The sequence below is a fragment of the Coregonus lavaretus genome (assembly GCF_964263955.1).
Source record: "Coregonus lavaretus genome assembly, chromosome: 31".
Lineage (NCBI taxonomy): Eukaryota > Metazoa > Chordata > Actinopteri > Salmoniformes > Salmonidae > Coregonus > Coregonus lavaretus.
The window spans coordinates 20,825,783-20,842,899 of NC_140018.1; the positions used below are offsets into that span (position 1 = coordinate 20,825,783).

At 42.7% G+C, this 17,117-nt stretch overlaps 1 protein-coding gene across 2 annotated transcripts in view; it reads left to right on the forward strand.

The window, feature by feature from the left end:
* The window catches only part of itpkb (inositol-trisphosphate 3-kinase B), a 65,143-nt gene extending 48,675 nt beyond the window's left edge, over nt 1-16,468 (forward strand). For both annotated transcript variants that reach the window (XM_084149420.1, XM_084149421.1), the window contains exons 3-8: nt 5,464-5,563; nt 5,968-6,181; nt 7,500-7,704; nt 10,679-10,780; nt 11,595-11,666; nt 13,305-16,468. In XM_084149420.1, the coding sequence (XP_084005546.1) occupies nt 5,464-5,563; nt 5,968-6,181; nt 7,500-7,704; nt 10,679-10,780; nt 11,595-11,666; nt 13,305-13,532 (921 nt within the window). In that variant the 3' untranslated portion in view covers nt 13,533-16,468. The remainder of the gene's footprint in view (nt 1-5,463; nt 5,564-5,967; nt 6,182-7,499; nt 7,705-10,678; nt 10,781-11,594; nt 11,667-13,304) is intronic.
* Nucleotides 16,469-17,117: the final 649 nt, after the last annotated feature.

A 17,117-nucleotide genomic window follows, 5' to 3' on the forward strand; every position in this document is an offset into this window, starting at 1 on the left:
ACAGTGTGTGTGTGTTAGGGAGGCACTGAGCTCACAGTGTGCCCTGGAGAGCACTCTGCTGGCTCTGGTGCTTGGGGGGAGGGGAGTAAAGGCTTCCCTGGCCTTGCCCGGAGAGAGTCCAGAGTGCTGTTGTCGGTTGGTGGCTAAGGGAAACCCCACATCCATCCGAGGTGGAGATCAGCTAGCGGAGTGAAGAATGCACTGGTCATGCCAAAACTGAAAATTAAAGAGAGCTCTCTCAGGGACGTCCAGTGAGGGGGAATAACACAGTGTAACCCATCGGCAGAGCACAGCAACTGGGCTGGAACTCAGACTGAAAAACACACTCTGACGTTAACTGTTTTAACTGGAGCTCATAAGGCCTTGGCGCCGACCCTATGCACTTAGTTACAGTGGGGGAAAAAAGTATTTAGTCAGCCACCAATTGTGCAAGTTCTCCCACTTAAAAAGATGAGAGAGGCCTGTAATTTTCATCATAGGTACACGTCAACTATGACAGACAAAATGAGAAAAAACATTCCAGAAAATCACATTGTAGGATTTTTAATGAATTTATTTGCAAATTATGGTGGAAAATAAGTATTTGGTCAATAACAAAAGTTTCTCAATACTTTGTTATATACCCTTTGTTGGCAGTGACACAGGTCAAACGTTTTCTGTAAGTCTTCACAAGGTTTTCACACACTGTTGCTGGTATTTTGGCCCATTCCTCCATGCAGATCTCCTCTAGAGCAGTGATGTTTTGGGGCTGTCGCTGGGCAACACGGACTTTCAACTCCCTCCAAAGATTTTCTATGGGGTTGAGATCTGGAGACTGGCTAGGCCACTCCAGGACCTTGAAATGCTTCTTACGAAGCCACTCCTTCATTGCCCGGGCGGTGTGTTTGGGATCATTGTCATGCTGAAAGACGCAGCCACGTTTCATCTTCAATGCCCTTGCTGATGGAAGGAGGTTTTCACTCAAAATCTCACGATACATGGCCCCATTCATTCTTTCCTTTACACATCAGTCGTCCTGGTCCCTTTGCAGAAAAACAGCCCCAAAGCATGATGTTTCCACCCCATGCTTCACAGTAGGTATGGTGTTCTTTGGATGCAACTCAGCATTCTTTGTCCTCCAAACACGACGAGTTGAGTTTTTACCAAAAAGTTCTATTTTGGTTTCATCTGACCATATGACATTCTCCCAATCCTCTTCTGGATCATCCAAATGCACTCTAGCAAACTTCAGACGGGCCTGGACATGTACTGGCTTAAGCAGGGGGACACGTCTGGCACTGCAGGATTTGAGTCCCTGGCGGCGTAGTGTGTTACTGATGGTAGGCTTTGTTACTTTGGTCCCAGCTCTCTGCAGGTCATTCACTAGGTCCCCCCGTGTGGTTCTGGGATTTTTGCTCACCGTTCTTGTGATCATTTTGACCCCACGGGGTGAGATCTTGCGTGGAGCCCCAGATCGAGGGAGATTATCAGTGGTCTTGTATGTCTTCCATTTCCTAATAATTGCTCCCACAGTTGATTTCTTCAAACCAAGCTGCTTACCTATTGCAGATTCAGTCTTCCCAGCCTGGTGCAGGTCTACCATTTTGTTTCTGGTGTCCTTTGACAGCTCTTTGGTCTTGGCCATAGTGGAGTTTGGAGTGTGACTGTTTGAGGTTGTGGACAGGTGTCTTTTATACTGATAACAAGTTCAAACAGGTGCCATTAATACAGGTAACGAGTGGAGGACAGAGGAGCCTCTTAAAGAAGAAGTTACAGGTCTGTGAGAGCCAGAAATCTTGCTTGTTTGTAGGTGACCAAATACTTATTTTCCACCATAATTTTCAAATAAATTCATTAAAAATCCTACAATGTGATTTTCTGGTTTTTTTCTTCTCAATTTGTCTGTCATAGTTGACGTGTATCTATGATGAAAATTACAGGCCTCTCTCATCTTTTTAAGTGGGAGAACTTGCACAATTGGTGGCTGACTAAATACTTTTTTTCCCCACTGTAGATTGAGACCATCCTAATGATTTGACAACAGCAGCAGCAGACTCCTAAAACATCTTCTCTGTACATCATTCACATGTTATGACCTTAGATTTCTTTGTGAACAAAGCATTTGACACCCAAGAAGGTTGTCTTTTACCAACACCAGATAGCATATAAACACGTCATAAGCAATGGCAAACTGCTACATTTTCTCTCATCTTCATGACAAATGTGAAGAATAGCATGAGATGAGCTATAAAACAGCACATTGTTCTTTCTGCCCCATGGCAACATGTGTAGAATTGCAGGAAATGAGGTTTAAAACTGCAAAATGTTCTCTCAGCCTCATGACAAAATGTGTAAAATAGCATTACAAATCTGCACATTCTTCTCGCTGTCCCATGACAAAATGTGTTGAAATGTGGGAAGTTAGCGGTTTTCCCCAAAGAAATCTGTTTTCCCCAAAAAATGTTTTTGTTGTTGTTGGTTTTGGGGTTGGGGGGCCCCGTGGAGGTAGGTGTTCACCAGAACACAGCAAGGACAAGGTAACAGGAAGATGGCTTTTAATGCCTGTAATCAGTTACATCTACCCTCAAGCTTCAGTACCAGTAAGTGAAATATTACTCCTGGACTAATTTACAGTTTCAATGGAGACTCTCCCCTGACACTCTCTCTCTCTCTCTCTCAATTCAATTTCAATTTCAATTTAATGGGCTTAATTGGCATGGGAAACATATGTTTACATTGCCAAAGCAAGTGAAATAGATAATAAACAAAAGTGAAATAAACAATACAAAATTAACAGTAAACATTACACTCACAAATGTTCCAAAAGAATAAAGACATTTCAAGTGTCATATGTTTATATACCCAACCAAGGAGGGCCCAGGTCTGACAGAATCTGTACAGAAGATCTAGGTGCTGCTGTAGGCCCTCCTTGGTTGGGTACAGAAGCACCAGATCATCAGCAAACAGTAGACATTTGACTTCAGATTCTAGTAGGGTGAGGCCGGGTGCTGCAGACTGTTCTAGTGCCCTCGCCAATTCGTTGATATATATGTTGAAGAGGGTGGGGCTTAAGCTGCATCCCTGTCTCACCCCCCCGGCCCTGTGGAAAGAAATGTGTGTGTTTTTTGCCAATTTAAACCGCATACTTGTTGTTTGTGTACATGGATTTTCCCCCCAACACCACTTTCCATCAATTTGTATAGCAGGCCCTCATGCCAAATTGAGTCTAAAGCTTTTTAGAAATCAACAAAGAATGAGAAGACTTTGCCTTTGTTTTGTTTTGTTTAAGTATAGCCAATTGGAATTTGTGGTCTGTATATTTTATCATTTCATTTAGGATACCATCAATCACACAGGCCTTTTTGGGTTGGATGGTTTGTATTTTGTCCTGTAGTTCATTCAATGTAATTGGAGAATCCAGTGTGTTCTGGTAGTCTTTAATAGTTGATTCTAAGATTTTATTTGATCATGTATATGTTTTTGCTGTTTGTTCTTTGTTATCCATACATCTCCGTTTTGGATAGATAACTCTTCGTGTTGTTGTTTGTTTAGAGTTTTCCAATTTTCCCAGAAGTGGTTAGATTCTATGGATTCTTCAATTACATTGAGCTGATTTCTGACGTGCTGTTCCTTCTTTTTCCGTAGTGTATTTCTGTATTGTTTTAGTGATTCACCATAGTGTAGGTTTTCTGGGTCTCTATGTTTTTGGTTGGATATGTTTCTTAATTTCTTTCTTAGATTTTTGCATTCTTCATTAAACCATTTTTGTTAATTTTCTTAGGTTGTCTGCTTGAAATATTTTTGATTTGATAGGGAAGCTGAGAGGTCAGATATACTGTTTAGGTTTTCTACTGCCAAGTTTACACCTTCACTATTACAGTGAAACATTTTGTTCAGAAAAATTGTCTAGAAAGGGTTGAATTTGTTGTTGTCTAATAGTTTTTTGGTAGATTTCCATACTACTTTCCTTCCATCTATAGCATTTCTTAATATTATTCAGTTCCTTTGGCTTTGATGCCTCATGATTGAGCATAGCTCTGTTCAAGTAGAGTGTGATTTTGCTGTGATCTGATAGGGGTGTCCGTTGGCTGACTGTGACCACACTAAGAGACTCTGGGTTGAGGTCAGTGATAAAGTAGTCTACAGTACTACTGCCAAGACATGAGCTATATGTGTACCTACTGTAGGAGTCCCCTCAAAGCCTACCATTGACTATGTACATACCCAGCGTCTGACAGAGCTGCAGGAGTTGTGACACATTTTTGTTGGTTATGTTGTCGTATGTGGGGAGGCATCTCTCTCTCTCTCTCTCTCTTCTCTCTCTCTCTCTCTCTCTCTCTCTCTCTCTCTCTCTTCTCTCTCTCTCTCTCTCTCTCTCTCTCTTCTCTCTCTCTCTCTCTCTCTCTCTCTCTCTCTCTCTCTCTCTCTCTCTCTCTCTCTCTCTCTCTCTCTCCTCTCTCTCTCTCTCTCTCTCTCTCTCTCTCTCTCTCTCTCTCTCTCTCTCTCTCTCTCTCTCTCTCTCTCTCTCTCTCTCCGTCTCCCCCCCCCCCACAGGCATTCAGCCAGTCCTCAGTTCAGCTCAGACCACACTGAACCCTGAGGTGTCCCAATGCCAGTGACCATAATATTTACATAGGATATAATCTACTAAATTGATCGTACATCAACTTTTTGTTTTCATAGTTTACAGGTGGAAGACATACACTTGGGGGCCGAGATAAAATATACCTTCCAGTATATTTAGATACAGCTGTCATTTAAGACAATAGTTAAAAGGCGGCTTTTAGATATTTCACTTATTAAAGAAATATTCATAAACTTTTTTTATGTAAATATTCATGTGCATCATTATAATAAAACTCAGTCTTCATTTTTTGTGTTAATTTAAATAAATATACATGTGTGCATCATTATAATACAACTCAGTATTTTGTGTCTTCTTAATATTTACGTTGAAATACCTTCATTACTTATCCTTCCACTTATACTGTGTTTTTAAAATGTCCCTCCATATACCCCTCAAGAGAGGCATCATAAGTAATGTCAAACTGTGTAGAATTGCAGGAAATGCGTTTGAAAATGTCAAAACAAATTCTGGGGGATCCCCGGACACCCCTTCTACTGTTTCTATTCTTCCTGTGGTCTGTAATAATTCTGTGGTGAATACTAATATTGGTTAAGATGTGTGCCTGACTGTGCCCATCTCTTGAGAGAAAAATCCCTGTTTGAATCGTAAACTGAAAAAATAATACACTCAACTACATTAGTGATTGACCACAAAAGGAGTCAAATGTTAATGTGTGGTGGGTTGGATTCTGAATGTATAAAAAATGTACAATGACGTCCATACACAACAGAGCACTGTTCTGTGTTTTTTCTCTTGTAATACTACAGTGTTTGTTATGAAAACAGACTGAGTACTGTGCGAGGAACACTACACACTGTAGGTTTACTCAAAGCATCCTCTGTTTGTCATCCATACAGCACAAGTCATGGAAGAAGATCAAGAACATGGTCCATTGGTCTCCTTTCGTCATGTCCTTCAAGAAGAAGTACCCTTGGATCCAGCTGGCGGGTCATGCAGGTAGGCCTTGATAACGCTGCTTCTGGAATGTGGGGATTCTGGGATAAGGCTATGGAAATGTGTGTTCTGTGTTCCGCTCTCCTTCTCCCAGCTGGATTGGATACGCTACAGTGGCCAATGTGTTTGGAATTCAAATATAGTCTCATGCTAAGCATCGGGATATACTTCATATATTCAAAGGCACAGTACTACAATTATGGCATAGCTAAGAGTTTCATCCTATTTGTATATACTGTAGCTAGGATACCTGTAATTGAATATTCCACTCAGAATCAGATAAGACATTTTCTTTAGCACCAGGACCAAACAAAGTAAACCTACTGTGGCCTACAAAGTAAACCAGGCCTGCAACCTCTACTGTAGTTTGTCTAAATGTTTTTATTGCATATGATGGTTCCTCTCAGGCAGTTTCAAGGCGGGGGCTAACGGGCGGATCCTGAAGAAGCACTGTGACTGTGAGCAGCGCTGCCTGGACTGGCTGATGAATGACGTGCTGCGGCCCTACGTACCGGCCTACCACGGAGACGTTGAGAAAGACGGGGAGAAGTACAACCAGATGGATGACCTGCTCTCTGAGTTCGACCTGCCCTGCGTCATGGACTGCAAGATGGGTGTCAGGTGAGTGTCGGACACTGGATTGACACACTTTCATAGGCAGGTGCATCTCTGGGTTGAAGTTACAATTAGGCACAGATCTAATCTCAGTTTACCCTGTGGATATCCTAAACTAAAGTCTTAGGGGGTTAAATGAAAATCGGACTTTGTTTTTACTAGCAACCTAGACGGCATGGTAACTCTCAGATCTCTTTGTTCCAGTTTCACAGGTTAGGGTAAGGTCCAATATTTAATCAGGCAGACATCCATTAGGCCTAAGGTCTAGGAGTGACCATCACCCTCCCCATACAGTGAAGAGATCATCCTGTAGCTAGCAGACAGCCAGCTGGCCCCTCTCTCACACCATGACTTAAATCAGCTTGTGGGGAAAGTGTTTTGAACCCAATTCCAATCCTTTGGGTTAATTATTGGGCTGCTGAACTCCACATACGTGTTACAGTTGTCAAACTCTCCCTTGTTAAGTTTACATCAGATGTATACCAGATATGGTTTATAATTGTTCTCTCCTGAGCCACTTTGAAATGCTATTAGTGACCAGTGAAATATTGTAATCTCTTCCGAGCCACTTTAAACTGGGTGCTAACAGGTCAGGCCTGTTTTGATACAGTATCCTATCCTCTATTGCTGAAATGAATAGCCGTGTTGCACTCTCCCTGCTCTCTCCCTCTCCTCTCCTTTCCTCTCTAGCACAGCTGTGTTTGCTAATGTGAACCTTCTCTGGAAGGGCACTGCATTGCAGAGATGGACAGAGTTAGAGATAACCAGATGGCCAGGATATTAGCAAATTATAAACCGGCCTGTCCAAACACAACAATGTGGTGCAGCTCTAACAGACTAAAGCCTGGCCTGTTATTGAGGTAGCTGGCTGCTGCAGCACGAATCAGAATTTGAATCTACAAAGGAAAGGTTGAGAAAACAAAGGCGGGGAGAAGTACAGGGATGAACTGAGGAAAAGGGAACCCCTCCTGTCTTCACTGCAATAAATCTTCTAAAGTATATTATGTGAAGTAAAACAGTTGCTCTTCTTCTTCATTCACATGTTGGCTCCTGGGACATGATCATTCACTATAGCCATGACAATACTATAACAGCTTTGTCAAACAAGAATTATCGTTATTGTATTGCACAATGTGGCACAATATATTGTACAATGATAGTATTCTAAGATGTAGAGTACAATTATCCTTTAATTGTCCCATAAAAGGAAATACATTTTGTTGCTGGACTTGTAACACCATAAAACCATAAAATCTTATTTAACAAGTCAGTATCAAACAGACATGAGTGAGTAATCTCTCTTTTGCTTCTCTGTCCACCAAAGGACATACCTGGAGGAGGAGCTGACCAAGGCCCGTAAAAAGCCCAGTCTGAGGAAGGACATGTACCAAAAGATGGTGGAGGTGGACCCCCTGGCACCCACGCCAGAGGAGCAGGAGCAGCAGGCGGTCACCAAGCCCCGCTACATGCAGTGGAGAGAGACCATCAGCTCCACCGGTACACTGGGCTTCCGCATCGAGGGCATCAAGGTGAGCCAGGGGGACCGTTGAACTTCTGTTTGAATGGACACTTCTATGCACCATGATATACAGTAGAGTGATGCATTGTAACGTTTACATTTCAGTCATTTAGCAGACGCTCTTATCCAAAGCAACTTATAGGAACAATTAGGGTTAAGTGCCTTGGTCAAGGGCACATCGACAGATTTCTCACCTTGTCACTCAGGTATTCGAACCAGCGACCTTTTGGTTACTGGCCCCACGCTCTTAACCGCTAGGCTACCTGCCATCATACTCTCTAAAACCCACTTAACAGTCCATTATTGGGAAAATTAAACACTATAGGGAAGATGACAAAATCTTGCATATGCCAGTCTGTACATTCGGTAGTTACTAGTTGAAATGATAAACGGTAAAAAAATAAAAAAATAAATCTAAATCTATCCATAAGGAAAAAAGTAATAATGCGAAATCGAGAGTGTAATTCCACTTGTAAGGGCTGACCGTGATGGTCCTGCTTGGTTTGCATACAGACATACCCTGCAGTCGCCCCTTAATAGCATTCCTCATACTAAGGGTTGCCAGGGCCAACAGGAGGGGATCCCTTCTCTTTAGTCTTAGTGTGTATAGGCTGTGTTTAATGTTTTTGTCACACATAGGGCCTGCTTGTGACACCTCTATTGACAGTAACATCAGTTGCTGAAGCACCCCCTTCACTCCCACACACCATCAGTCTCCTCCAAGCTGACACTAATAGATTCAGTGCAGCAGCAGCAGACAGACAGACAGACAGACATTTGGTCTGATCGTGTGATTCTGCCTGGGTAAAGCTAAGCATACTAACAATCTTATTTGTAAAAAGCTGGGAGCAACAACAACAAAAAAGAGCATTCCTGCAGCATATCCTTCCTAGGCAGTTAGACTACACGAGGGTAGTCTAATTCCTCCTAAAGCCAAGAGGGAGACATCCTGGCCATGTTTGGGCCGTAACACCGTCTTCCAGAATCTGTCTCCTCTAATGAGGGCCTGTGGTTTGACTCTGGAGGGCTAAAGACAGATGTGCTGGATGAATAGTTCAGACTGGACCGACAGCGTAGGGAGCAGCAGCAGGGCTGTCCGGAGTTTTCCACTCCAGCCATGTCCATAGATGGCTGCGGCCCGCGGGGCTCCGCTGGCTCTCTCTGTTGTCATGACATCAGGGGTTGCCCTCGGAGACTGTGTGTGGAATCAAAAGGCTCTCTGAGTTTTTAGAGAGCACACAGCTGCTGTTGTCTCTGTTAGGCCCCAGCTCAATGCCAATATTTTTGCCTGCCTGCATATTTACATTTGGCAGACGCTCTTATCCACAGTTACAGTTAGTGCATTCATGTTAAGATATTCATCTTAAGCTAGGTGAGACAACCACATACACTATATATACAAAAGTATGTGGACACCCACTCAAATTAGCTGATTCAGCTATTTCAGCCACACCCGTTGCTGACAGGTATATCAAATTGAGCACACAGCCATGCAACCTCCATAGACAAACATTGGCAGTAGAATGGCCCGTACTGAAGAGCTTAGTAACTTTCAACTTGGCACCGTCAAAGGATGCCACCTTTCCAACAAGTCAGTTAGTCAAATTTCTGCCCTGCTAGAGCTGCCCCGGTCAACTGTAAGTGCTGTTATTGTGAAGTGGAAACGTCTAGGAGCAACAACAGCTCAGCCGCGAAGTGGTAGGCCACACAAGCTCACAGAATGGGACTGCCGAGTGCTGAAGCGCCTAGTGCTGAAGCGCATAACATTTGTCTGTCCTTGGTTGCAACACTCACTACTAAGTTCCAAACTGCCTCTGGAAGCAACGTCAGCACAAGAACTGTTCGTCGGGAGCTTCATGAAATGGGTTTCCATGGTGGAGCAGCCGCACTCAAGCCTACGATCACCTTGCGCAATGCCAAGCATCGGCTGGAGTGCTGTAAAGCTCGCCACCATTGGACTCTGGAGCAGTGGAAAAGCATTCTTTGGAGTGATGAATCACGCTTCACCATCTGGCAGTCCAACGGACGAATCTGGGTTTGGCGGATACCCGGAGAACGGTACCTGCCCGAATGCATTGTGCCAACTGTAAAGTTTGGTGGAGGAGGAATACTGGTCTGGGGCTGTTTTTCATGGTTCGGGCTAGGCCCCTTAGTTCCAGTGAAGGGAAATCTTAACGTTACTGTATACAATGACATTCTAGACGATTCTGTGCTTCCAACTTTGTGGCAACAGCTTGGGGAAGGCCCTTTCCTATTTCAGCATGACAATGCCCCCATGCACAAAGCGAGGTCCATACAGAAATGGTTTGTCGAGATCGGTGTGGAAGAACTTGACTGCCCTGCACAGAGCCCTGACCTCAACCCCATCGAACACCTTTGGGATGAATTGGAACGCCGACTTCCAGCCAGGCCTAATCGCCCAACATCAGTGCCCGACCTCACTAATGCTCTTGTGGCTGAATGGAAGAAAGTCCCCTCAGCAATGTTCCAAAATCTAGTGTAAAGCCTTTCCAGAAGAGAGGCTGTTATGGCAACAAAGGGGGGATCAACTCCATATTAATGCCCATGATTTTGGAATGAGATGTTTGACGAGCAGGTGTCCACATACTTTTGGTCATGTAGTGTATCTACTGAGACAGTAAAGCACACCGTTGTGGTAGTGTTCGAATATGTCTACATTAAGTATGTGCTGACGTCCTCCTGTCTAAGCGATATGATGCAAAACATTGGGCTATTTTCCTGTTTTGGTCACCTCTTTCAGCAGGGTTTTGCTGCGTAGAGAAATACCTACAGTATATAGAATAGTATAGTAAGTTCCACGTTATGGGTCTGACTTTTGAAGTTATTTAGCCTCCCCTTGAATGATAGAGGCCATTTCTATAAAGCTAGCAGTGTGTGTCACATAATGTAGTTGTTGGAGGCCCCATCCTGCTGAAACATTCAGCTCTAAATATATCTGCCTTTCTTTCTCTTTCCCTTTGCAGAAGGAAGACGGGACAGTAAACAGAGACTTTAAAAAGACCAGGAGCAGGGAGCAAGTGACAGAAGCATTCACCGACTTTGTCAAAGGAAACCAGAACATCCTGGTGAGTGTGTGTACATGTGTGTGTGAGTCTCCCGGTGTGCGCGTGTGTGCCTCCGTCTGTGTGTGTGAGCCAGAGCCCCCTACCGCTGTGGCAGACCTCCCTTTGCCATGGTCTAAAGGCCAAACTTCCCCCTCTCTAATGGCCCAGGAAGTGAGCTATGTGTGATGTGGGCCTCCCAGGGTTCTGGAAACATGGCTGGGAAAGGAAAGGGAAAAGGGGATACCTAGTTAGTTGTACAACTGAATGCATTCAACTGAAATGTGTCTTCCGCATTTAACCCAACCCGAAACTAAACAATCAAACAAGATTTCCTCCATTCCATTCCACGTTGGTTTGTCATGTGTTTATCTGGCACCACTAGGCTCAAGCCAAGGCTGGCAAGCCCAGGCAAACACCCTCTATCTGTCATTGTGTGGTGGGCCTTGGCCCCACTGTTGTGTACTTAACTGTCACTCATGTGTGGTCTTCATCTCTCTCTCTACTGAGCTGATCTGTTGGCCCATAAGGTTTGCACTATGGAGTTATCAAAATTCACTCAATGGTCTGTTTATGAGTAATGTTGTCTAATGAATACAGATTTAAATTCAGTTCAATTTTGGGGTATTCCTAACGTAGTTTGCACATTAAATAACACACTTTCACTCCACCTATATCCTTTATCCAGTATAACAATAGTTTAGTTGATGTTTTTCTGTGTGGTTAAAAATAGAGAAAACCTTGACCCTTGAATGAATGAAAGCTTTTAGATCAGATTTTCCCACGTCCCTGGGTAGATTGAATAATACCTATTTTGTTCTCGCCTGTCTGTTTTTAGAACTGTTATCTGGACAGACTGAAGGAAATCAGGAACACTCTGGAAATATCAACCTTCTTCAAGACCCATGAGGTAAACAAAACTATTTTTGTCCTCTGCTGGTATTTTATCTACAGTTGTAACATTTACCGAAATGGAAGCATTTGAGATCCACCCATATACCACTCAACTGATACAGGAGGCTACAATATGTGCAGTGGAAATACATGAACAATGGCATCTACACAAACACCAACCAATCACAGGACATTGTTATTCCAAACAGGAAGCATAGTCAGGCTCAGGCACGTGAACAGATAGGGCTCAACCAGTGCCCGAGCACATGCCCTTTTGCCCTCCAATGAAAAAGTACCCTTGCAGCTCAGTGGATTTTATGTATTACTTTAAAACATTTCGTTTTAATTTTAAATGGAACGAAATGCACATCAAACTGGCTAAATTCATAAGCTCTTGAATCTCATAAAATGTCCCCCTCCCCCGCCCCAAGAGCGCACTCCTCTGACTTGCATGCAGTGGCCACTGGCTGCGGGCGCTGGGCAGGGAGACTTGAATACTGGTAGGAGGCTACTTTTGAGTTGGATCAGTCATATGTGTCTCTCACTGTTAGAGACAAAGAATGGGGCATTTCCACTGCTTCTTAGTAAGAGGCAGATGTCAGCAGCAGAACAAACTCAAATCAAGTAAAAACAAGTTTGTTTCAACAGCATAGCTAACTATTACATCATCATTCGCTCTGATCAGCTGATAGACACCCGATGTCAATCATCTAGGCCTAGGAGTCACTGGCATTAGCTTGCTTACAATATGTGATGATGGCTGTTGTTGCAGATAGGCCCATAAATTGTTGGCCCGCCCCCCCCAAAGTTCTTGTGCACGGCCCTGGCCAGGCTCCTGAAGGTGCTGTGGCGTTTCAGAGGAAAGGTTGAGACACAGGCCCTAGAACAAACCTCTTTGGAATAACCTATGTCCTGCTGTTTAGCTGGAGTCAGATACAGGCTGTGTATGTTAACTCCTCAGATATACCTACTGTATGTGACACCAGTGGGTCTTTGTAGTGACATTTGACCTAAACTCAGGAATAGCTGATGAATAAGATTATTTGGACTCACATTTACGTCAACCATCTGTCCAGACATACTGTAGTAAGACCATAGAGATGTATAGAGATCGCAATGTTGTATCTGTGCCATTATGGTAGTCAATTTCTTTTGATGTTTGAAGAAAAAAAAGTGTAAAGCTAATATTGGTGACTTACTGCCACCTGCAGTGCTGGAGTCTTGAACCAATACAATAATCTGGATTGTACTGGTATGTACAGGATAATGTTTTTACCTACCCAATGCCTTAATGATTCTTTAACTACAGAAAGCATAGGATCATTAGATCAAATAAGTTTCTGAACCTCCAAGTCATAGGGTAAAGTTTAACAGTAAATGAATGTGTACAGTGTACTTTGAAGGATGTTGATTTAATGGGCAGTTATTTACTCAATGCCGATAACAATCTTTACATGATTATATATGGCGATATAGACCATACAAAATGCTTCATTAGGCTTCTCCCTTTTTATTCTTAGATGGCTACCATACACACGTTTTCATCCTATTGGTTCAGGTCTGCTGCTAGTTTGTGTATTTGATAGAGCTTTGTGCTGCCAGAGATCTCAGTGTGTTGAGGACTAAGAGGGATCCATCTCTCCCCCTTCCCCAGGTGATTGGCAGCTCACTGCTGTTCGTCCATGACAAGCGGGAACAGGCCAAGGTGTGGATGATAGACTTTGGGAAGACCACCCCTCTGCCTGAGGGACAGGTCCTGAGTCACAGAGCCACCTGGGAGGAGGGCAACCGTGAGGACGGCTACCTCTATGGCCTGGACCACCTTATAGACATTCTCACCCAAATGGTGGTGACCTCAGAGCCAGGGCCAGACCCACTCTGAGAGGACCGTCCTGTCACCTCTGTCAACCTCGACCCTACCCCACTGGCAGGACCACCACCTCGCACTACAGTGACGCCTCTGGTGTCCCCAAAAAGCTATCCTTCTCTCCCTCCCTCCCTTATTCCCTCTCTTCCCTGGCCCCAGAAAACAAACTGTAACCACACAAGTGAAATGTGATCACTGTTTTGTGTAAACTTGTAGATTCTGTACATACTGCTGTACAGTGTGTTTCTGTTCTGATGAGACCATGGGTTAGGTTAGGTTCTTTCTCTGCAGCTAGTCTCGTGACAAGCCTTCTTGAGATTTGAGTTGGTTTTGTTTTATGAGAGTTATTTTATAACATTGTAGAGCACTTCTTACTTTCATAGAGGATTACATTTATTATGTGTTAAAACTTATATGGTGCTTGGCCTTGTGGTGAAAGAGAGACAATTGAAATAGTTATATTCAGCAGTCGGGCACTTCCTGTGTTTTTAAACTAACATATAATTTAACATTTACAGAAAATGTCAAGGGTCAATATTACCCTTTTTAGCTGATAGGATTGCCATAATCCATGTCCTTCATATAATTTTATTTGTGATACCCCCTTGCAGAATTCTCCAATGTTTATTATTAGTTTGTATCTCATTATGTTACAAAAGCTATTGTAATAGTGTACTTGAGACTGTGTGATGTGATGTGCCTATCTATATTAATTTCAGTGCCTTCAGAGTGAAAGTAGAGAAGGTGGCATAAGTAGATTGCACTCCGTTATGCACTTAGAACCTATTTTATTAAGGCTAATGTTGACATTCCTGTAATCAACCATTGAGGAGTGACTATGAGTTCAGAGGTCAATGTACATGAAGCAGAGGGAGTGGGCGACTGCCTGGTCTCTAACAGGAAGTGGCCCTTAAACAAGTGAGAATGAGTTTGCGTTCTAAATATTCCAAGTTCTTCAGCCTTTCAGAACACCTAAAAAGACCAGGTTTTATTCTCGTATTGTCATGATTCCCTTAGTCAGAGGTGGCATCACCTGTGATACTCTGTCATTAATGTATATCAATCAATCAATCAATCAATCAAATTGTATTTATAAAGCCCTTTTTACATCAGCAGATGTCACAAAGTGCTATACAGAAACCCAGCCTAAAACCCCAAACAGCAAGCAATGTAGATATAGAAGCACGGTGGCTAGGAAAAACTCCCTAGAAAGGCAGAAACCTAGGAAGAAACCTAGAGAGGAACCAGGCTCTGAGGGGTGGCCAGTCCCCTTCTGGCTGTGCCGGGTGGAGAATGCTATATGGCCTAGCATTGAATGAACCCATCCCTTCCTGTTTGTTATTGGGCACAAGACAGCATATGATTGCTGTTTGCATGGCTATTTGCTATTCAAATCTACCATTCCTGCCTCCTGCCCAAACATCCTGAGGTGGCAAACAAAACTAATGGGATGTCTGTTTAGTGTCTACCAGGTCTATAAACAAGGAGTGAGAGGCCTTTAACAGGGCAACACTGTCATCATTGTCTGATTGGATTCAATTAGCATTAAGTCATGTTTTGGTGACAATCGGATCACACACGCATGACATGGACCATAGAAAGATTGACTGACATTGTATGGTAGTTTTTTTTATGGCAGTTAATACAGTTTTTATATGTTGTTTAGCTTACTTCAGGGTTTAATAGTAATGTTCCTTTAATTGCCATATCACATACAATATTCTCAGTTATGAGAGTGGAGTGAGGGTGTCCTTGTTTTGTAATGACTGCTCTTTCACCTTTATCTGAGGAACTGAGAGGGGTGTGGTGTGTTAGAATGGCAAACATCATATCCTAAAGAAACAGAGCTCACTTCTCCAAGGTCTTCAATTGGTTGAGGCAGATGATTCTAGCAGGACAACATTGACCAATAGTTTTGACCAATACTCTAGGTGTCAAACTTGTCTTGTCTTTGAGTGCCATTGAACTGTACCAATATAGCAACTGAAACGTTAAAAAAGGAATTCAATTTGACAGGATTGTGGTAAATTGAGAGTGAAACTATAGGCCTACTGCATTGGACCAGAAAGCACAGAAATAAAGAGTAGAGTGCCCTCTGCTGTTACTGAATTGTATTACATTGAGCAGCATAAAACAAATTACATGGCTGTATTTTACAGAAACACATTTTGACTTTGATTTTAAAATGTTGCCTTTATTCTCTTACTTTAATATTTCTTCTAGTAGCTTATTTCAAAACGCTACTCTGTCGTTGTGCTTGTAGTTTTTGTGAAGTGTCTTAGAATTATGTATTCATGACCATATTTATTTCTTTGTGACATTTGCACAAGAACACTAAATGTAGCTAGCTGCGTGTGTTTTAATTTTTTTACAATCCTGTCATTTTGTTGAAACTCAGTCATGATATAATAATTTAGTAGGTTACTGTAACATAGGCCCGACTCACTGCTTCTAACAATGTGTAAAAAATACTGTATGTTTTAGAGATGAACAAGAAGTCTGTTCTGTGCACTCTACCAGGTGTTCTTTTGTGCCTATGATCTGTGAGACCTGGTTTCGGGCTAGGCTGGCCACAGAGTGGTTGGTTGACGTGGAGATTGTCATAGCAATGTCATCTGTCATCCCTGTTCCAGGTTGACATGATTGTGTCCTTTGTCTCCTAGCCTTGTGCTGTGGGGATGTTGTGACTGAGATACACACACACACTGTGCCTTTAGGTCCTCTGGTCATTGTGCTGTCATCACCCATGGATCTTCTTATGTAAATCATGCCATCATGTCAATACTTTAAGCAAAACTACCCACTGGACACACACTGGTTGAATCAACTTTGTTTCCACGTCATTTCAATGAAATTACATGGAATAGACGTTGAATTGACGTCTGTGCCCAGTGGGTATGCTTGGCTGTACAATTTTACCGTAGTAAATTTGAACAATGGTTTAAATGCTACCACATGTGTTTGTGCCTTTTATTTCAATGTACAGCATGCTCTCTGTCACGGTTACGACACAGGTAAATTTAGGTATTCCACATGGACTTCTTGTCAAGCACTTTTCACACAACCAGTTCTTAATGAATCTTTACACCATGTCATGTGTGGGACAAATCTCTCCGTTTATACCTGATTCTAACTTGCGTCCTGTGTCTGGATCTTGTCCACATTCTGATTGTGCCCACATTTTTAGACAGGTGTGGACAATCAAAAGTCACATTGTGATCTGATTGTGATCAGATCATCCAGCCCACCTCTGGAAGTAGTCAGACACACATTGTGTCTGGATATCTTACAAGTGTAGACAGATCTGGACAGAGAAACCATTTAAATCATAATTTTTTCACCCTCTAAAATCATTGACAGGTGGCACCATTGACTGATTACATCAATATGTGTCTTACATTAAATAAATAATATTTTGAAAGAATAGCTGTAAAATAATTTGCATAAAGGAAGGGACCAGGAAATCTGGTCATAATGCAGACACAGTGGACGGATAACAGACACATTTTAATACCATGTGTAGACACATTCCTGGAAATGTGGGCACAATCAGAATTTAGACATGATCAGGACAAAGGACCGATGTTAGCACCAGGTATA